Genomic DNA, 23235 nt, shown 5'->3' with positions numbered 1-23235 from the left:
CTCTGCAGCACGTGGGATCCTCCGGGACCAGGGCTCGAACCCGTGTCCCCTGCATTGGCAGGAGGATTCCCAACCACTGTGCCACCAGGGAAGTCCAGCCCCCTAACTTTTTTTTTTTTTAAATTGATTATTTATTTATTTATTTACTTTATGGCTGTGGTGGGTCTTCGTTTCTGTGCGAGGGCTTTCTCTAGTTGTGGCAAGGGGGGCCACTCTTCATCGCGGTGCGCAGGCCTCTCGTTATCGCAGCCTCTCTTGTTGCGGAGCACAGGCTCCAGACGCGCAGGCTCAGTAGTTGTGGCTCACGGGCCTAGTTGCTCCGCGGCATGTGGGATCTTCCCAGACCAGGGCTCGAACCCGTGTCCCCTGCATTGGCAGGCAGATTCTCAACCACTGCGCCACCAGGGAAGCCCCAGCCCCCTAACTTTTAAAAAAAAATTTATAATCAAACCTCAAACCAAGGGACTTCCCTGGTGGTCCAGTGGTTAAGAATCTGTCTTGCAATGCAGAGGATGCCAGTTTGATCCCTGGTCGGGGAACTAAGATCCCACATGCCGCCGGACAACTGAGCCCAGGCGCCACAACTAGAGAGCCCTCACGCCACAACTACCGAACCCACTTGCTCTGCAGCCCACACGCCTGCCACAAGTAATGAGCCTGTGCTCTCTGGAGCCCAAGCACCGTAATAAAAAAGATACTGTGTGCCGCAACTAAGACCCCGATGCAGCCAAGAAATAAATAAATAAATAAATAAATATTTTTAAAAACCCCACAATCTTGAACTAGTTTCTTCTCCTCATTAAGTTTTTTTATCCTGTTTATAATCGAGTAATAGTTATTTTGTACGTAAGACACTACTAATGATAACCATTTAGTAACTGTTAGCTCTTAACAGGAGTCTACCACTTAGCATAGCAATAAAACCAGTGTATTGAAAAAATGGAATTAGTCTGCATATGGTTAATAGAATCCTTGTGTCCCTTTCAGAATATTTGCTTTGTGTGTTGAGCCACATGAAATTATATATAAAACGCTTGACTTTAACCAGGTAGTCCTCTGTAGAACCTCTGTGCCCTTCTCTTGTCTTAACACCTTCCCATCGTCTTCATCACCTTTGCTGGTTGGACTGCACATTTCCTGCAGCCCCTACTTTCTGCTTCAAACTTAATCTCTGGACCCAAAGAGTGTGTTTTTATGCTGATTTCATTAGTGTGTGTGAGGATAGGAGGAGAGAGAGTGGTTGAAATGTCCAGCTTTTAAGATTCCCAATAGAGCAGACTCTTGGCAACTTCTCCCCCAAAACACTCAATTAACTAGCATGAATATTTAGCACATATTGCTCTAAAGAAATGTGGCTAGAGCATAGCATATGTGTATTTTGCACTACTTTTAATCTTTGATGCCAATTTTTAAAGCGTTAATGAATCCCAACCAGAGCATTTCATTCTTCAGTTATATTAGATAAGAACTTACTATGATCCTAACCTGAATTTTCTACCCCTAAATCCTAAGTATATCCTGCCCTGTATTCTTTGCTTATCCTCTATTGTAGCTTTCTAATCCTTGAAACCACAGCTGTGTTTTCTAATATCAGCTGTCTACTGGGTCATTTTACCTGCTCTTGAGGTTTTAACCACAATGCTTGAGGAGTAGTGACACTTCTGCACTCACACTTGAACATTAAGCAAGCAGATATTAGTAATAATGAATTCTCTTTCTCCTCCTAATTATTTAGCTCTGTAAGAAGCATCATTTTGGAATTAACAAACCAGAGAAGATTATACCATCTCCTGATGACTCAAAGTTTCTACTGAAGACCTTTACGCATATTAAATCCAATGTGTCTGCTCCTAATAAAAAGAAAGTAAGAGTTTAATTGATATGGGCTTAGAATTCATCTTTGATTAGTTTTAAATTGAGGGGTGACTTTGCTGCTAATAAACTTACTTTCAAACTACTTGTCATATTAAAGCACCATCTCTGCATATCCTTGGGATTATTTTTTACTTTTCTCCTAGGGAATTGTGTGGTATCCACACAATGCTTTACATTTAATTCCTGCAGTAATAGTAGATTAATTTCTTACAGGTTAAGGAAAGTAAAGAAAAGGAGAAGTTGGAGAGAAGATTACTGGAGGAGTTGCTGAAGATGTTCATGGACTCAGAATCCTTTTACTATAGCTTGACCTATGACCTGACCAATTCAGTGCAGAGGCAGAGTGCTGGGGAGAGGGAGCCCTGTCCCCTCTGGCAAAAGGTACCTCTCACAGCTCAGAGCAGGGTTTGCCACCAGAACAACTTATGGACCCGTTTGGCTTCTATAGGAGAACTGAAACAACATGTTTCTGAACTGTTTGTTTTCTACCTTTTCCAGGTCGATGACCGATTTTTCTGGAATAAATACATGATACAAGACCTTACTGAGATTGGTGTGAGTAGTTGTTTCTGAAATATTCTAAGGTAGTTTATAGTTGTTAGGCAAATATTTTTAAGTTATACTAAAATAAAAATTTTAAATCTCACGTAATGTTTTCCCCTGTAGAATGAGAATCATTTAGCTAGGGAAAACCAGGGCACTATTTTAAGGCAGTTCATAATTCGACTATATAGCCACAGGCTTATCTTTTTAGCAGGTTTCCATAGAACAGTCATAATTTAAGGCTGTGGAACTAATATCCATAGAGTTCCTGTAAAAGATATTTTGTTTGTACCCATTGGAAGTGTTGAAGCCCAGTTTTCCTTTAGTGATACCAGTCATTTAATGTTCCTGTTTCCTCATATGGAAATTGGAATAGACAAATCTCTAAGAACGTTCCAGCACTACAAGTATTCGAATCAGGGAAGACAGAGGATATGATGAGATTATTGCATGAGGTTCCTTCAGGTTTAATGATTACCTTCTTCCTTTACTCTGTCATGTATATCGGAGAATTATGACTGTCCAAAGACAATTCGTTTATTCGGTCAATCAACCAATATTTATGGAAAGCCTGCCATGTGCCAGTTACTGTTTTGGACACAAATTGAGCAAAAAGTTGAATAGGGTCACAGATTATCTTTTTCTTAACCTTTCAGAAAGTTCAAACCTTTTTTCTTTCTGTTTCTCCCTATTGGTGGTGGTTAGTATAAATGATTTTGACCTATTTATCTGGTGGTGTCTAAAACTAGGTATCTATCATGGCTCACCTCTCTAAAATGTTCTTGCCACTCTTTATGATGCTGATCAAACCATGACCACCAAAACTTAATGATAGGGGGAGAAAAATAAAGGTGTCTGTAATGAGTATTTGTCCTGTTTGCTGACATATTCAGCTCTAATGTGTTTTGCAGAGTTTTTGTCAGACACGTAGCATTACCATTTAAAACTGATGACTTACAATAAAGGTGGCATTTGGTAGCATACCTATCTCTGTTCCTGTTGAGAGTTTTGTATTTATTGCTAAAACAAAAATATAAATAATGAGAATGGTGATAAAAGTAATGAATGCAGATAGATCCTTTGCTTCACTATTTTCAACTCTAACCACCTTCCTAAGATCCTATCTGCAGTCTCCATAAAACAAAACTGTGAGAGGACCTGGAGTATGTGGTTGTGAAAGAAGGGGTGGATTTGAAGTTGATGCTGAGGTTAACGCTAGATACAGATACGGAGATAGGAGGGAAAGAGGGACTAAGAACAACTTCTCTGGAGCACTTTTCATTCTTTACTGTCCCTGCATACAGTCGGTTGAGAAATCTGAGTATTCTTAGTCTGAAAGACTAAGAGGAAATCTCTAACTTTAATTAATACTCTCCTAATTACATTGGATGACTTTTTAAAATAAGATATTTATGGAAAGGATTCTTTTTTTGGTTCATTGACTACTTGGATTTTAGCTTGGCAGAGCAAGACTTTTTCTAAACTAGAAAGTAGAATAGACCTCTATGTTTCATAATAAAGTGATCAGAGTTGGTTGTATTTAATTAAAGGCTTAATACAATTGGGAGTTGAAAATCAACATTTAAGCTTTATTTTCTTCTATACCAGCAGTAGGCAGGCACTGTGCCAAACACTTTTTAGGTTTTACTCATTTAATCTTCACAACAACCTTATGAGGTTGTCGTTTTTCTTAATTCACAAAGCAGAATGCCGAAGCATGGCAAGGTTAAGTGATTCACCTGAGTGAGGAAGTAAGTGGTGGAGCTTGAATTTGTACCCAGCAGCTATGGTCCCTTTCAGGCAACTCTTCTTGAATGACCACCATAAACAAAAGGAAAGGCTCTCACCTCCGCCCCCCTCCCTCCCTCCATTCCTTAGTGTTCTCCAAAAAGCAGAAAATATAGTTAAAGGATGGAAGGTTTCTGCTTCTAATAAACTAACAACAAGTATGTGCTAACTACTGCTTGGGTTTAAGAAAGTAGCAGTGCTGTACAGAATAGGGGCAACATGATGTTCATATTATTTTCAGACACCGGATGTGGATTTTTGGATTATCCCCATTATTCAAGGTTTTGTGCAGATTGAAGAACTTGTGGTTAATTATAACGAGTCATCTGACGATGAGAAAAGCAGCCCGGAGACCCCCCCTCAGGAGTCCACCTGTGTAGATGACATTCACCCACGCTTTCTAGTGGCTCTCATTTCACGCCGAAGTAGACACAGAGCAGGTGAGTGGAGGGCTGTAATAGTGTACAAATTAAATCCAGGCGAGAATGGAACATCTGCAGATGTATTGAAATGCTAATGACAATAATGGATTTGGAAACACAGTTGGCTTCAAAGTGCTCAGTGACTCTCAATAGTGTGATATAATTGGGGACCAGTTTTTTGGAGAGAAGTGAATGGGAGAGAGTTAACAAAAGGTAAAAGAAAAGGAGGTATATATGTGGAAAAGAGCAGAAAGTCACTTGGGATGTGCTTCTAGATACCATTGTTCCTACTGACAGCCTGTATCACAGTAATAAATCCTTCCCAGGTGCTCGCACCTTTGGGAAAAACCTCCTCTTTCAGTTCACAGGAACTATCTCAGCTTCAACTTTTAAAAAACGATGAATAAAGGCATGATCTGGGGTAAGTTGATACTGTTCTGCCTGGCAGTTGCACATTAGATCCCCAAGGCTGTCCTGAAAGACACAGATTTGGTTAAGAAGCATATCTAGTGAGACTAATTTTTTTTTCAGTGTTGCTGTTTTGTTTTAATTTTCTTTTAGGAATGCGTTATAAACGAAGAGGAGTGGATAAAAATGGAAATGTTGCAAATTATGTGGAGACTGAGCAGTTAATTCATGTGCATAATCATACCTTGTCGTTTATTCAAACACGAGGCTCTGTGCCTGTGTTTTGGAGCCAGGTTGGGTATCGATATAATCCAAGACCTCGGCTGGACAGAAGTAAGCCTGTCAGTTATTTGGTTTGCAGACGATGATTTCAGAGGGAGTTTTTTAAAATATTAGATACTTCACAGGTTTGGATTTGTTTTGCCAGATACTTCATTTAAAATAATAACTCATATGGTAAAATTTAATAGTGATATAATAATCACAAAAGTAATAATGGTTGTTGACGATATAAGTAATTAACATAAAAAGATTCCAAAATAGAGCAAAACAGAGCTTAATTCACAGATTTTAATTTGTTGTTTCTTTAAAGAATACTTTATTACATGCTTAATTTTGGAAAAGTGTAAATATGGCCAATATTTATAGAAGCAGGAAATATCTTAAATAAGACAGCATCTACAAGTAATAGATAGGATGCCTTTACTCACATGTTTTGCTGTGAAAGGTTTGTTGTTGTTTTAAATATTAAGGATTTAATTTCTTCCAGTATTTTAACTTTAGCACTGGAATAGCTCAGTCATGTCAATCTAATTAGATTACTGAAAGAGGCTGATTTTAAAAATTGTTTACAGGATATTTTTCTCTCAAAACAATTTATATTTTTGAGAATTCAGTAAAACTTCAGTTTTTAACATCCTTGTTTTAAAGGGGTTTTTATTAATTTATTATAAACTACATGAAACCTTTTCTGACAAGTTGGCTGGTTATATAAATAATAAATGTCATGGTTTCATAGTTGCCACCTTCAGTATTTCAGTTTAGTCTAATTGGGGGGAAAAAAATCAGATCTTCCGCTTAGCATTTCATTTTAAAATATTGGTTTTAGACAATCTTAGTTACATTTGGGCTGTCAATAAATTATGTAAAAGTAAGCGTAAAGGTGGAATAGACGCTAATTTCTGTGCTACACATGGCAAGGAAAAAAAGATTTTGTATCACTTCTTTGTAGGTGAAAAGGACACTGTCGCCTATTTCTGTGCCCATTTTGAAGAACAACTGAAAATTTACAAAAAACAGGTGGGATTTGATCTGTAGTAATAAGTGTTCCTTCATATTTTTAGAAATGGTTATGCATCTGTTTCTTTAAATTTCATGAAAATAATATACGATTCATAATTAAGCAAAATGGCATTTCTCGTGAAGTTAACACATAGCTAAGAGTGTTCTTACTATTCTTTAAGAATTATCATTGAGTCAGCCACTTTAGACTGTTTTTAGATGAGATTAATCTACTGTCAGTTACTACAGTCTGAGAAGTTATCTAGAGTAGGATAGGAAAGGCATCTCTCAGTACCACCTATAGGTCCATCTCTTTGAGATAACAATTTGGTATGTATCCTTCAATATCTTTTTTGTCGGCCCACCTTCCTTATTTATTCATACACTTATATGTAGGTATGTGAACATATAAACCAAAATCAATTGAGAACTGTTAGGTGAAATACAAGTTCAATAAGATGACCAGATTTCATACAGATTAATATAGACTAATCAGTAACTCTCTTATCCAGCAATGACCAGTCTGAAGGTGTAATGCCATGGGATGCATTTTTCTAACAGCAACAAAAATAGGAAGAAATAACCTGAAATCTACTGAACATACAAAAAAGATAGCATGTATATGGGGGCAAGGGTGTTGGGAGGGGAGGATTACTGAAGAACGTAAAAGAAGACTTGAATAAACGGAGAGAAAATATCATGTTCCTGGAAGGAAAGACTCAATATTGAATAGATTTCAGTGGTTAATATATAAATTTTGTGCAATCTCCAAGAAAGTCCCAGCAGGGAAATAAAAAGCAAACCCTCATATTGAAAAAAAATATAAAGTTTGTAGTAAGAGATAAAGGCAGGTAACTGGGGAAATGAGAACGCTCACACATTGCTGGGAGGGGCATAAGTTGCTATAGCCATTTTGAATGGTATTATCAATCAAAATAAAATATGCTTATACTGTTAATCCAGTAATTTGTCTTTTGATATCTATCCTACATACCATATACAGAAATCAGTTCCAGATGGATGTGGATCTAAATGTGAAAGGTTAAACAATAAGCCTTTTAAAGGAAAATATAGAACATCTTTTGACCTTGGGTCTTAAACAGGGCTTTAAAAGCACTAACCATAATGAAAAAAAAAAAATGACTTTACTAAATGTTTAATTTTTATTAAAACTTTATTATTTACTGAAACTTTATTGAATTATCAAATATTTTGAATATTAAAATACTACTATACATTATAAATACTATTTATTAAAATTAAATAGGACTTAAGCACCAACCATAATGAAAAAATTGATAAATTTGACTTCACTAAAATAAAAAAACTTCTGATTATTAAAAGGCACCATTAAGAGAATGGAAAGGCAATTCACAAAGCGGGAGAAGACATATATATGACAAAGGACTTTTATCTAGAGTACATTAAAAACTCCTATAAATCCATAAAAAAGGTGTACAACCCAAAAGAAAATTGGACAAAAGACTTGAGCAGATTCTTCATGAAAAAAGATGTCCAAAGGCCGATAAACATGAAAAGGTGCTCCACGTCGTTAATCATCAGGGCAATGCAAACTAAAACCACCATTCACAAAACCAGAATGACTAAAATAAAAATGGTGGTAAGTACAAGTTTTGTCAAGGATGTGGAGCAACTGGAACTCCAATACAACACAAAAAATTTAAATCTCCCTGAGAGAAACATGTGTTCAATCAAGGAGGCATGTATAAGCCTCCTTTATTGCAGCATAAAAAAACCCTAATTGTTCATCAGGAGGTCAATGGGTAAATAAAGTACAGCATATCTAAAGTGCTGAATACAAATGCTTAAAAATGATGAGGTACATCTGTGTGTACTAACGTGAAAAGATCTTAAACTCATATAGTGGAGTGAGAAAAACTGCGTAACAGCATATGGCATGTTACCATTTAAAAAATCCCACAAAACAAAACTGTGTCATATGTAATTCTCTTCCGTATAATGTGTGTTCTCACCTACATATGGCATGCACATTTATATAGGAACGCACTTAGGTGGCCTGAAAGGGTACACATCAAACTTGTAGTGGGAGTTACCTTCAGGGAAGGCTGTGGACTTAGGTTGTGGTCAGGAAGGCTGTGACCTTTATCCACGTTTGAATTTTTTTACAATGTGAATAAATTTCATGTATTCGCAATATGTGTAATTATAAGTAGCATTGAAGAGAATAAACCATAATTTAAATGTAACACATAATCACTGTAAAAATTGAAGTAATACTGAGGTATGTAAAGGAAGTAGAAGAAATAACCTCCTCGCCGCCCTCATTCCTGCTCCCTGTTGACTTTCACAACCTGTTTGTACACATCATACACATCAACTTTATAGACGTGTGTACTGAGCAGACACTTGTTCCTTTCTAACAGTACCCCAAGAGTGTTCTTTTATCCACCCTCATCCTCTGGGTAATTGCTCTCTGGGAGGTGGGCCTTCGGTCGGTGTGACTCAGTCATGGTGTCACTACTGTTGCTCTTGCCTGCGATTGGTATAGGCGTGGGCCTGTGTATGTTCTTGGCACTTTGGCCAACGAGGTCTGATGTGAAGGGAAGTCTGCTGGGAGGCTCTGGGCAAGATTTCCTGCTCTAATAAAAAGAGATACAGGGCTTCCCTGGTGGCGCAGTGGTTAAGAATCCGCCTGCCAATGCAGGGGACACGAGTTCGAGCCCTGGCCCGGGAAGATCCCACATGCTGCGGAGCAACTAAGCCTCTTCGCCACAACTACTGAGCCTGCGCTCTAGCGCCCTCGAGCCACAACTACTGAGCCCACGAGCCACAACTACTGAAGCCCGCGTGCCTAGAGCCCGTGCTCCGCAACAAGAGAGGCCACCGCAATGAGAAGCCCGCGCACCACAACGAAGAGTAGCCCCCGCTCGCTGCAACTAGAGAAAAGCAACGAAGCAGCAACAAAGACCCAACGCAGCCAGAAACAATAAATAAATAAATAAGAGATAACAGGAACCCACAGTCAGTCCCTCTGTGGTGGTTGTGTCTGGATTTGATTGGTACTGCTGCAGCTGTGTCAAGGCTAGGTCATTAGCCTGAGTATTGACTAATATGCCGAGGATGGCAGAACAAAAAGATAGAGCTGGTTTTGGTCACCATTGAATGAAGCAGTTCTGGAACCATGCAACCTCGACTTCTGAGGTTCAGAACAGATTTCCATTCTGAGATTTGAGTCAGTAATTTGTCATTTGCAGCAAAAAACATCTTGACACATGCATATATACACATTTAAAATTTAAGTCAAAAGAGGGCTATAAGCTATGGGATATACACTATTCTGCAACTATTTTCACTTAATAGCTCATGGCTATTATTTAACCATTTCTCCATTGGTGGACCTTTAGGATATAGTTTTTGCTATTCTAAAATTCTCCAGAAAACATCCTTTATGTATTTTGGAACACTTGTGTGCTTTATAAAGTTCTAGAGGTGAAATGGCTGGATCAAACATTACATTTCTTTTAGGTTGATACCTACCACTCAGTTGCTTCCAAAAAGATCACACCAGTTTACACTCTCAGTAACAGTGGGAGCCAGTGCCCATTACCCCATATACTCACTAATGCTGTCTGTATTTAGTGTTCAGCTTTTACCTGTCTATAGGTGAAAACTGGTTTTCTGTTTTAAAATTTACATTTCTTTAAAGTTGTAGTCTCATGTTTATTGGCTATTTGTTTATCTTCTCTTGTGAATAGCCTCTGTATCCTTTACCCATTTTTTTCCTTACTGAATTTATAACACTCTTTATATATTAATGGTTTTTATGTTGCAGGTATATTCCCCTAGGTAGTCCTTTATTTTTTTTTAACCTTTGCTTATACTGTCACAGAGGTTTTATATTTTTATGTTGTCACATCTGTCCATCTTTTCTTTACGCTCTCTGGTTTTTGTTACGCTTAGAAGGTCATGTGCCATCCTTCAATTAGGGAAAAATCATCCCAACATTTCGTCTAGCTTTCTTATAACTTGAAGAAAAAATATTTAGATCATTAATGCATCTAGAATTTATTTTGTGTATAATGAAGTGTAGAGGGCTAACTTAAGTTCCCCCCATGTAAACAGTTATCCCAATAACATTTGTAGTACACCACTATAGTATAGTCCATATGTAGTCCACATATAGTATAGTCCATATTTCTCTCAGAATGATGTAACCATCGCTTAGATTCCTCAGTGTACATACGTCTGTCTCTAGGCCATCTGTCCTGTTTTGTTGAGTCATTCATTTTTCTGTACTGGTACCACAGTTTTAATCACTATACATTTAAAGTATGTTTTGCTCTCCAACGGGACGAGTCCTTTATTATTATTAGTGTTCATATATTTTCCTGTATTATTCACTCTTCCAGATAAACTTTAGAATTAACTTTCCAAGTCTGTAAAAAGATCCTGATTGAATTTTGATTGGGATTGTTGAGTATATAGATTAACCTAGGGAGACTTGACATCTTTACAATATTGAATCTTGCCATCTAGCACCATGGTGTGTCTCTCCATTTATTCAGGTTTTCTTTTATATGTTTCAGCAAAGCTTCATAGTGTCCAGTATGCAGGTCTTGTATATTTCTTTAAAAATTATTCTAGAGATTTAAAATACCTGCTATTATAATTTGTTTTCATTATATATTCTAAGAGGTTATTGCAAATGTATAATGTGTAAAAAAGCTATTCATGCCATTGATGTAAATTCTCATAAACCTAAATGTAACAAATGAAAATCTAATTTTATAGGGAAAAAAAATTGATGCTTGAGTGGATTAATTTCTGAGCCTGGCTATAAATTATTTCTAAAACATAATTCTAAATAAATTCAGTAAAAATCATGAGTCTAATGTCTGATTAAAGTAAATTTTTTCCTTTTCTTTACTCTCACAGGTTATTATTAATTTGGTAGACCAGGCAGGAAGGGAGAAGATAATTGGCGATGCTTACCTGAAACAGGTGTTGCTCTTTAACAACTCACACCTCACTTACGTTTCATTTGACTTCCATGAGCACTGGTAAGATGGCTTCCTGAGATGAGTTTTGATCAGTTCCAATGCTTGTGGTAGACACTGCCACAGGGACCTTAGTTTTTCTTCTCTTTATTGGGAAGAAAATCTTGTTCTCCTCATTGTTAGAAAGGAAAGGACTATCATTTGTTTACTTAGTTCCATTTTCATACGGGTTTTATTTTGCCTAAAAATGTAAGTTAATTCTTCCTGAAATATTTACAGCCTTTTTGTTCCAAAATGACTTGGAGACTTAGAGTTCCTTTTTTCCTTTTATCCTTCAGTTAAAGAATTTCTGGAACGTTTCCTTTCTGCTTGAGTTTGAGCCTGGCAGGAGTAACAGTGTTCCCTTACTTAAAACTCATCCTGCTGGCTCATCTTTATACTGTTAGTAATACTGCTCTCCCTTGGGATAACCCCACTAGAGTTTGCTCTGGAAAAACAACAGTCATTTTGATGGTAATTTTAACTTGTGTGTATTCTGAAAGCAAATTTCTTCTGTCATAATTCTGACTCTAATGTGGGTTCATTTACCTAGGTATTGAAAATTTTGGTGGGGAAAGAAGCTTCTGATGGCTGTGATATGTTTCAGTGTATTCTTAAGCATATTTTCTTTCATAATGAAAATTAGTTATAAATATTTATGTAATTGCCTATTTAAAGTAGTGTTATTCTCATATTTATAGTAATAATTTTCTTTCATTTTTCCAAATAACCTTAGATATCATATCTTAAGCTTAAAAAAATTATTAAAGTTTTTTTTTTTCCTTTTGGCATGTATTTTAGCCGAGGAATGAAGTTTGAGAATGTTCAAACACTAACAGATGCCATTTATGACATTATTCTTGACATGAAGTGGTGTTGGTAGGTATTTCGTAAGAAATCAGTTTGACAGACTCTTGGTCTGTGAAATCATATGTATTTGTCTAGTACCACTAAGTGTTAAAATAATAGGCTGAGAAAGGATTTTTGTTTTTCTTGTTTTGCTTCCCAATTCCTATTCTCCTTTTCAAAAGCGTGTGAGTCATTAGGCATTGTTAGCTTTGAACAGGGTAAAGGTGTCAGGTGGTCAGCAAAATGGAGTGAAGTGCTCTGTGACTATTCTTTAATTCCTTCTAACGCTCCATGATCTACATTTCTTCTTGGTCCCTAACATGGGAAGGAAGGTTTAGAGGTATTTGGTCCCAGTTTTGAGACATTTAAAAATTATCAGAGAAGGAAGTTGATTCTTCAGGGGAGATGTAGGAAGAAGTTGGCTTAAAGGACAGGAGAGAACATTTGATTAGATTTTAAGGCCACAGGTGGCTAGAGAAGTTAGATGAGTGAGGCATGCTGCATGACTTCTCACTGGGTGATACAGTGAATTAGTCTGTTCAAGCTAATTTAGATGCATTTCTACTTGAAGTCAAAAAGGAGGAACAGGATGGTGTTTTAAAGTGCCTTCTGGTTTTAAATGTGTAGAAAAGCATAACTAGGGGTTGTGTCAGCTCTGCCTAGTCGTTGTGTGAATCAGGCAAGTCACTCTCCCTGTACCTGTTTTTTTCCCCAAAAATGGAGATAATATCTTCCTTGTCGAGTTATTGTGTAAATTAACAATAACGTCTACAAAGGTCTCAGTAATGCCTGCCACATAATAATATTCTAAGCAAATTGATGACCAATGTTGCTGTTGTTATTATTATACTGTGAAGAATTGTGGGTTTTGAAAATTTTAAAGTATTTCATATTGTAAAGTAATTCCATACTGTTTTTGAAAAGGGTTGATCAAGCTGGAGTAATATGTAAACAAGAAGGGATTTTTCGAGTTAACTGCATGGACTGCCTGGATCGCACCAATGTGGTCCAAGCTGCCATTGCACGAGTGGTCATGGAACAGCAGGTAATTTGGAGTCCACTGGATTGTAAATGTTCAGTTTTAATTTTTTTTCACATGTAAACCAGTAACTAAAATCTTTGTTCCATAGAACATTTACAGCATGCAAACATCCTTGTTGCTTTAAAACCTGGAAAGTACAGCCTTTCCTAGAAATCAGTTGAATCAAGTGGCCTTTTCTTAAGTACTCATTTCCAAAATGTGAGGCCCAGCATTTAAAATTGTACTGGGTGGCACTGTGTAGTCATCTACCTTTTCCTCTCAGCTCCAAACGCTCGCTTCTGTATTTGGGGCGTGGGGTCTGCACACCACCTTTCTGCTTAACTAGCTGGTTCCATGTCAGGCTCTGCCAATAGAGAGCATTAAAGGAAAACCAGGAGGCTGGAGGAGGACAAGGGGACAAGTTTCTTCACCTGTGTTATATTCCCATCATCAGCACCCTCTCTGTGGCTTTGGTTCCTCTGGCACCACAGAACCAGCCTCTTCCCTTTGTGCCCCAACCCTGCTGTTTCCTGGAGTCATTATATCTCTTACCTCAGTGTCCCCTTTTAGATCTTTCAGCCCTGTAACACCTGGGTAATGAATTCCCAAGGTTGACATTCCTAGCATGTTCTTTTCTCCTGATAGAACCTTGTGACTATCCTTTGGGGATGCCTTCTATTGTCGCATTGAAGCAGCCAGGCTTTGGAGATCAAGCCCTGGCCCTAGCACATACAAGGTGTTGACCCCATGCAAAGAATTCAACCTCTCCAAACTTCTATCTCCTCATCTATAGATGGGGGTAATAAGAGTATTGATTGCATAGGGTGGTTATGAGGAGTAAATGAGATAATTTATTTTAAAAAGCTCGAACTTCCCTGGTGGCGCAGTGGTTAAGAATCTGCCTGCCAATGCAGGGGACACGGGTTCGAGCCCTGGTCCAGGAAGATCCCACATGCCATGGAGCAACTAAGCCCATGCACCACAACTACTGAGCCTGCGCTCTAGAGCCCACAAGCCACAACTACTGAGCCCACGTGCCGCAACTACTGAAGCCCGCATGCCTAGAGCCCATGCTCTGCAACAAGAGAAGCCACTGCAATGAGAAGCCCACGCACCGCAATGAAGAGTAGCCCCTGCTCACCACAAATAGAGAAAGCCCATGAGTAGCAACGAAGACCTAATGTAGCCAAAAATAAAATAAATTTATTAAAAAAAAAAAAGCTCTTAGAATGTGGCACCAGACTTAACATTTATTGGGCACTTACTGCTCTGCTACTATTAATGTTATTGTTGTTTCTATATGATTTTTTGATGGTTAGTTTCACTTCATAGCCAAATTTAAAAGAAAGACAAAATATAATAGTATGAGTCTACACATTAAAAATTACAGCAAAACAGTATAAATTTTTCTATTTATTCAGATGTAGCAATTCATAAAGCTATCTTTCAAGTGGTGCTTAATTTTGAAAAAGTCTGAAAACATCATTTTTTTAAATTTAAGGGTCCTAAATTGTACATGCATATGCTTCCTTTCTCTGCAGTATATATTTTATGCTATAGTGTCCTGGCTTATATGCAGTTAATCTACCAATGTATTAATTTTAGCTGAAAAAATTAGGTGTGATGCCCCCCGAGCAGCCACTACCGGTGAAATGCAATCGAATTTATCAGATAATGTGGGCCAACAATGGTGACTCCATTAGCAGACAGTATGCTGGGACAGCTGCCCTGAAGGTAAGTACCTGCAGCCAGCATCTGTGTGTATTATGTGGGACACAGGGTATAGTTTAAAACCAACTTGATTTTTGAGAGAAAAGTACATGGGTTTCAGGTGGTAGGTGTATGTAGTTGACTCCTTTCTGGAATGTTTGGGTAAGGCAGGGGTCACACGTTCAAATTCTGCAGATGCCAGGTAATGTGACCCATTAGATTAAAGGGAGAGATGGGCTGTGTGGACCTGAGGAAGAGCATATGTTGTCTTAGGAAGGTGCTGTTCTGCTACTTCCTAATGGGGATGGAGGCCCAGTGTTGCTAGACCTCCCAGTTTTCAAGGGAGTTCGGAAAGTTGGAATTTTATGTATAATGGTTAAAACTTTATACAGACAAAATAAAACATGTCTATGTTGGTGGGATTTGGGTCCCTGGTATAATTTGCCTCCTCTGAACTTGAATCCCAACCCTGCCTCTTACTAGCTCTGTGACTATGGGCAAGTCACTTAACTTCTCTGTCTCTTCATTTGTAAAACAGGAATAATACTAGGCCCACTTCAAAAAATTGGCATGGGATTATATGAGTTAATAACATGTTAGAGCTTAGACCATTCCCTGACACATAGTAAATGTTGAAGAAAAGTTTTATTATCTTTTTGTGATTGTTATACATAAAGTCTTTTGAGGATCCTACCAAGCTGATCTTCACAGAATTTAATGTAAACGTAAACTGTAATCACTGGTCACTAAATACTCCCTCTGTGGGCAATAGGAGGTGGTTGAATTAGCTTAAATTAGGTTTATGTTAATTTTCCTTCAAGGTAATAGTTCACCCCAGGATATTTGTTATAACAAATTGTACCATCGAGAGCTCAACAAGCATCAGATTATCCATCTTTTAGTTGGGGGATGAATGTCAAAAAGCTTTTTGTTAATTAAGGAAACTGAACTTTAGAAATCCTTGTGCAAGTTATTGTTTAAAGAGAAGTACTACTTATGCACTCAACGTCAGAGCACCTAAATATATAATACAAATACTAATAAAACTAAAATGAGAAATAAACAGCATTACAATAATAGTAGGGGACTTTAATAGCCCACTCTCAACAATTGATGGATTATCCAGGCAGAAAATCAATAAAGAAACAACGAATTTGAACAACACTATAGACCCTATGGAGCTAACAGACATACAGAACATTCCATCCACCAACAGTAGAATACACATTTTTCAGAAGCACAAACGAAACAGTCTCCAGGATAGATTATATGTTAGGCCACAAAACAAGTCTCAGCAACTTCAAGAAGATAGAAATTATATCACATTTCTTTTCTGAGCACAGTGGTATGAAACTAGAAATCAGTTAACAGGAGGAAAATTGGAAAATTCACAAATATGTGGCAATTAACATACTTCTGAACAACAGATGGATCAAAGAAGAAATCAAAAGGGAAATCAAAAAATATCTTGAAACAAATTAAACTGGAAACACAGCATACCAAAATTTATGGGACACAGCAAAAGCAGTTCTAAAAGGAAAATTTATAGCTATAAATGCCTATATTAAGAAAAAAGGAAGATCTCAACCTAACAAACCTAAAGGAACTAGAAAAAGAAGAAGAAACTAAGCCTAAAGTTGGCAAGAGGAAGGAAGTAATAAAGATTAGAACAGAAATAAGTGAAATAGAAAATAGAAAAACAATAGAAAAGATCAACAAAGTTAAAAGTTGGCTGTTTTGAAGAGATAAACAAAATTGACAAACTCTTAGCTAGGCTAACCAAGGAAAAAAGAGAGAGAACTCAAAATTATAAATGAAAGAGATATTACAACTGATACCACAGAAATACATAGGATTATGAGACTACTATGAATAGGCATATACCAACAAATTGAACAATTTAGAGGAAATGGATAAACTCCTAGAAACATATAACCTACAAGACTGAATCATGAAGAAACAGAAAATCTGAATAGACCAGTGAGTAAGGAGATCGAATCAGTAATCAAAAAGCTCCCAACTAAGAAAAGCCCAGGACTAGGTGGTTTCACTGGTGAATTCTACAAACACTTAAAGAAGAATTAATACCAGTCCTTTTCAAACTCTTTTCAAAAAATAGAAGAGGGAACACTTCCAAACTATTTCTATGAGGCCCTGATACATAAGCTAGATAAAGACACAACAAGAAAACTCTGGGCCCATGTCCCTGATTATTATAGATACAACAATTCTCAACAAAATACCAACAAACCGGGGCTTCCCTGGTGGCGCAGTGGTTGAGAATCTGCCTGCCAATGCAGGGGACATGGGTTCGAGTCCTGGTCTGGGAAGATCCCACATGCCGCGGAGCAACTAGGCCCGTGAGCCACAACTACTGAGCCTGCGCGTCTGGAGCCTGTGCTCCACAACAAGAGAGGCCACGATAATGAGAGGCCCACGCACCGTGACGAAGAGTGGGCCCCACTTGCCACAACTAGAGAAAGCCCTCGCACAGAAACGAAGACCCAACACAGCCATAAATAAATAAATTAATTAATTAATTTAAAAAAAATACCAACAAACCAAATTCAGCAGCTCATTAAAGGGATCATATTCCATGAGGAAGAGGGACTTATCCCTGGTTCAGAATTTGAAAATCAATAAATGTGTTACACCACATCAATAGAATGAAAGACAAAAATCATATGATCATCTCAATAGATGCAAAAAAAAAGCATTCGACAAAATTCAAAATCCTTTCACCCAGTGGTGAAAACTGAAAGCTTTCCTCTCAGATCAGGAACAAGACAAAGGTGCTCACTTTCACCACTCCTATTCATCAAAGTGCTGGAAGTCCTAGCCAGAGCAATCAGGCAAGAGAAAGAAAGAAAAAGCATCCAAATTGGAAGGGAAGAAGTTACATTGTCTTGATTTGCAGGTGGTGTGTTCTTATGCAGTTGACCTTTGAACAACATGGGTTTGAATTACACGGGTCCACTTTATATGTGGATATTTTTCAATTGTAAATACTGCAATACTACACAGTCTGTGGTTGGTTGAATCCCTGGATGTGGAGGAAATGTGGATACAGAAAGCCGACTATAAGTTATACAGAGATTAACCTCCACATTGTTAAAGGGTCAACCTTATATAGAAAATCCTAAAGACTCCACCAGAAAACTATTAGAACTAATAAATGAATTCAGTAAAGTTGCAGGATACAAAATCAACCTACCAAAATCTGTCGTTTCTATACACTAATTGAGATTATCTAAAAAAGAAATAAAATAATCCCATTTACAGTAGCATCAAAAACAATAAAATAGTAAGGAATAAATTTAACCAAGAAGGTGAAAGATCTGTACACGAAAAACTGTAAGACCTTGATGAAAGAAATTGAAGAAGGCACAAATAAACGGAAGATAGCCCAGGTTCATGGCTTGGAAAAATTAACATTAAAATATTACCCAAAGCCATCTCCAGATTCAGTATAATCTCTATCAAAATTCCATTGGCATTTTCCACAAAAATAGAAAAAAAATCCTAAAATTCATGTGGAACCACAAGAGACCCCTAATAGCCAAAGCAATCCTGAGAAAGAACAAAACTGGAGATATCCCACTTCCTGATTTCAAACTATATTACAAAGCTGTAGTAATCAAAACAGTACTGGCATAAAAACAGGCACATAGACTAATGGAATAGAACCGCGAGCCCAGAAATAAACTCACACAATCAGTCAACATAATAATTAATAATTGACAAGGGAGCCAAGAATATTCATCAGGGAAATGATAGTCTCTTCACTAATGCTGTTGGGAAACTGGATATTCACATGCAAAATAATTAAACTGGACCCCTATCTTACACCATTCACAAAAATTAACTCAAAATGGATTAAAGACTGTAAAACCTGAAACTTTAGTTTACTCCTACAAGAAAACATAGGGAAAGTTCCATGACATTGATCTTAGCAATGATTTTTTGGACGTGACACCAAAAGCACAAGAAGAAAAGTAAAAATAAACAAGTGGGACTACATCCAAAAAAAAAAAGCTTTTGCATAGTAAAATAAATAATCAACAAAATGAAAAGACAACCCATGGAATGAGAGAAAATATTTGCAAACCATATGTCTGAGAAAGGGTTAACATCCAAAATATGTAACGAAGTAATGCAACTCAATAGCAAAAAACAAATAATCTGATTTAACAACAGGCAAAGGACCTGAACAGCCATTTTTCCAAAGAAGATATACAAATGGCCAACAGGTACATAAAAACGTGCTCAACATCAGTAATCATCAGGGAAATGCAAATCAAAACCACAGTGAGCTATCACCTCCCACCTGTTGGAATGGGTGTTATCTAAAAGACAAGAGATAACAAGTGTTGGGAGAAAAGGTAACCCTTGTGCATTGTTGGTGCAAATGTAAATTGGCATAGCCACTGTGGAAAATGGTAAGGAAGTTCCTCAAAAAATTAAAAATGGAGTTACCATATGATCCAGCAATCTTATTTTATGAGTATATATCCAAAGAAAATGAAATCAGTATGTCACAGAAATACCTGTACTCCTGTGTTCATTGTAGCACTATTCATAATAGTCAAGACCTGGAAACAACAGATGAATGGCTAAAGAAAATGTGTGTGTGTGTGTTTGTGTATACAAAATGTGTGTGTATATATATAATGGAATATTCAGCCATAAAAAAGAAGAAAATCCTGATATTTGCAGCAACATGGATGAACCTTGAGGACATTACGTTAAGTGAAATAAGGCAAACAGAGAAAGACAAATACTGCATGATCTCACTTATATGTGGAATTTTAAAAAGTCAAACTCATAGAAACATTGAGTAGATTGGTGGTTACCAGAGGATGGGGAAAATGGGAGATATTGGTCAAAGAGTACAAACTTTCAGTTATAAGTTCTGGGGATCTAACGTACAGCATGGTGACTATAGTTAACAGTACTATATATATACACACACATATATCAAATCATCACATTATACACCTTAAACTTATACAATGCTCCTTGTCAATTATACAAAGCTGGAAAAAAAAGAGGAACACTTTTTTTCCTTTGATATTAAAATTCTTTGGATGCAGCATTCATGTCTCTCTCTTCTATAATAGATTCATGTTGCTAAATTAATATTTCCTGCGAATGACCTAATTGGCAACATGTTCTTCCTAAATTGTCAATTTTAGGACCAGACTTGTTTCCAAGATTGCCTTGGATAGAAATAGTGGGGTTGGGATGGGGGAGAAAGAGACTATGCTTTCCTTGCCTTAAGTTTAAGTCGCTACCTCTCTAGGGACTTGCTCTGACACCTTTGTTGTGAAAACCAAGAGAAACAAAACAATTAAATCTTCATTGGATCATTCTACAGGGATTGTAATGTGCAGCAAGGTATGGAAACCTATGCTCTCTATATATATACACACAAAACTACATACGCAGGTTAAATTCCATTATAATAAGCTCTAGGGAACTGTCTGCATTTTCCCACATCAGAAATTTGTGTGTTTTGAATATCATACCAGTTGGAGGTTTGAAAATCTTTTTGTTGTTTTGTTTATTATATAATAAGTTTTGACCTGTAAATTCTAGATATTCTACAGATTGCCAAGAATGGCTTTACCTTAAGGCACAGTCTAACTGTGGAGACTTTATGCCACCAATAGCATGTTTAATTGTTTGACATGCTTGGATCCGAGTCAAATACTAGTAGATATTTTAATTACATTATTTGGAAATTATAAAACCCTATAGAATTCCAGTCTTGAATCAAAAGCCCACATTGACTTCAGGAACATTTTTGTGTTTGAATAAATTGTTAAAGTGACTTTTTCCTTGACAGGGTGACTTTACAAGGACAGGAGAAAGGAAGTTAGCAGGAGTTATGAAAGATGGTGTTAACTCGGCAAATAGGTATTACCTGAATCGATTTAAGGATGCTTACAGGCAAGCTGTTATAGGTAAGGAACATAAATGCCTTTCTCGCTCTCAAATTTGTTATTCTTTCTGTGACTAACCTTTTACAGTAACTAACTTCATTAACATAGTTCATATGTTGTATAGTATATTTGTGTCTCTGTGTTGAACATCTTACCCAATAAATCAAATTTTTACAAGATTAGAATTTTTTTTTAATATTTTATTTATTTATTTGGCTGCATTGGGTCTTAGTTGCAGCATGCGGGACCTTCGTTGCGGCATGCAGGATCTTTCGTTGCGGTGCACGGGCTTCTCTATTTGCGGCATGCAGGCTTCTCTCTCTAGTTGTGGTGTGCGGGCTAAGTAGTTGTGGCGTGCAGGCTTAGTTGCCCCATGTCATGTGAGATCTTAGTTCCCCAACCAGAGATTGAACCCGCGTCCCCTGCACTGGGAGGCGGATTCTTTTTTTTTTTTTTTTTAATATTTATTTGTTTGTTTGTTTTGGTTGCACTGGGTCTTAGTTGCAGCAGGTGGGCTCCTTAGTTGCGGCTCGCCGGCTCCTTAGTTGCAGCACGCAGGCTCCTTAGTTGTGGAATGCGAACTCTTAGCTGTGGCATGCATATGGGATCTAGTTCCCTGACCAGGGATCGAACCCGGGCCCCCTGCATTGGGTAGGTGTAGTCTTATCCACTGCGCCACCAGGGAAGTCCCTGGAAGGCGAATTCTTAACCACTGGACCACCAGGGAAGTCCCTACAAGTTTAGAGTTTGACACATTTTTTAGGCTGGAGCAGCAAAAGAAACCGCTCATTTCCATACGTATTTGTCAATTTGTTATTCATGTGACAGAAGGCAGGGTTGAGGCTCCTGGAGTATGGAATAAGGTGCCCTAAAACCTCATCAACTAAAAACTCCATATTATATTTGTTTTCCCATTACTCAAGGCTGAGAGAGAAAAACGCGATGATTTTCTTTCTTCGTATAATGTTTATCATGTGTTCTTGCTATGGACAAATATAGCATCCTTTCTTATAAGCATGATTTAACAGGGTATTAGGGTATCAGATTTAGAGATTATCCTAACCAATTCCTATCACTATTTAAGAAAAGAAATGGAGGGTAGATTGCCCAGTGGAATTCATGCCTTGGCATATTTTAACTTCAGTTTTCATGAAAGTATTACCTTTTAGGATTAAAGTAAATGTAGAGTATTCTGGATTAGAATCAAATGTAACAGCTTGTCATATGGTCTCTAAGAATATTTTTTAAATCCTATTTTTTTAACCTGATTATTTATTATACATGAAGTAGTAGGGCCTATGCATAGACAATTGAGGAATTTGAGAAGTCTGGTGTAATTAAGTTTGGTTCATTTGCCACACATAGGGTGCATGCTGATAGGAAAATTGGATTTTAGCAGTTTATTCGAGGAAAAATAAGATGCCTTTCTTTCTGTTGGTTGATCTAGCGCCTCAGTTATGCCATTGAGGAGGCATGTTCTGTTCCTCTCTCATATTGACGATCAGTCACATCGGCTTCATCCTAACCCTGAAGCTGCATCTTTTCAAGTTTAAGAGAGAGGGGCCAGTAGCGGTCTGGGCTTACTGCTTCCCTGTAAAGGGCCAGTGGTTGGCAGATCTCTCCCAGAAGCCTCCTCCAGTCTTGCAGTCCCAAACAAGCATAGGGAATGGGATTACAATGATTCTGTTAAGCCTTGAGCTGCATGCTGTACCAGGAAGAAGTTAGCTTGTCTGTTCAGTTCCTTTGCCCATTTTAAAATTGGCTTATTTGTCTTTTTTGGAATTCTTTTTTGGAATTCTTTATATATTCTTGGATACAGGTCCCTGATCAGATAGATGATTTTTAAATATTCGCTCCTATTCTGTGGGTTGCCTTTTAATTTTCATGACATTGTCCTTTGAGACACAAAAGTTTTTAATTTTGATGGTGTCCAGTTTGACTATGTTTTTTCTTTTGTGGCTTGTGATTTTAGTTTCATAGCTAAAGAAAACCATGCCTAGTTCAGGGTCACAGAGATTTATGCCTATGTTTTTTTAATGAGTCTTATTATTTTAGGTCTTGTATTCTCTTTTGCTTTTTAAAAATGCATTAGTAAACCAAGAAGATGATAGATATTAACACTTTCTACTCTAGATTTGATGCAAGGCATTCCAGTGACAGAAGATCTTTATTCCATATTTACCAAGGAGAAAGAGCATGAAGCTTTGCATAAGGAAAATCAGAGAAGCCACCAGGAACTAATTAGTCAACTCTTACAAAGTTACATGAAGTTACTGCTGCCTGATAATGAAAAGTTCCATGGGGGCTGGGCCCTCATTGACTGTGACCCCAGGTGAGTTGGAGTGGTGTCCTGGTAACTAACGTGCTTTCTGATG

General features: G+C 37.4%; 1 protein-coding gene across 4 annotated transcripts in view; it reads left to right on the top strand.

Annotated features, from left to right (window-relative positions):
- The window catches only part of INPP5F (inositol polyphosphate-5-phosphatase F), an 88994-nt gene that overhangs the window by 53097 nt on the left and 12662 nt on the right, over positions 1-23235 (top strand). Inside the window, exons 4-15 of one of the 4 annotated variants that reach the window (XM_059899981.1) lie at positions 1736-1864; positions 2089-2256; positions 2374-2430; positions 4448-4646; positions 5190-5369; positions 6268-6335; positions 11235-11359; positions 12137-12214; positions 13109-13229; positions 14811-14939; positions 20764-20881; positions 22994-23192. In XM_059899981.1, coding sequence (XP_059755964.1) covers positions 1736-1864; positions 2089-2256; positions 2374-2430; positions 4448-4646; positions 5190-5369; positions 6268-6335; positions 11235-11359; positions 12137-12214; positions 13109-13229; positions 14811-14939; positions 20764-20881; positions 22994-23192 — 1571 coding nt within the window. Of the gene's footprint in view, positions 1-1735; positions 1865-2088; positions 2257-2373; positions 2431-4447; positions 4647-5189; positions 5370-6267; positions 6336-11234; positions 11360-12136; positions 12215-13108; positions 13230-14810; positions 14940-20217; positions 20282-20763; positions 20882-22993; positions 23193-23235 lie in introns of those variants that run through there. The other 3 variants (XM_059899982.1, XM_059899983.1, XR_009497977.1) reach the window with 3 other exon arrangements.

This window comes from Balaenoptera ricei, chromosome 16 (assembly GCF_028023285.1).
Source record: "Balaenoptera ricei isolate mBalRic1 chromosome 16, mBalRic1.hap2, whole genome shotgun sequence".
Lineage (NCBI taxonomy): Eukaryota > Metazoa > Chordata > Mammalia > Artiodactyla > Balaenopteridae > Balaenoptera > Balaenoptera ricei.
Note: the sequence above shows the minus strand (reverse complement) of the source record. Positions and strands in the feature narration are given on the sequence as shown.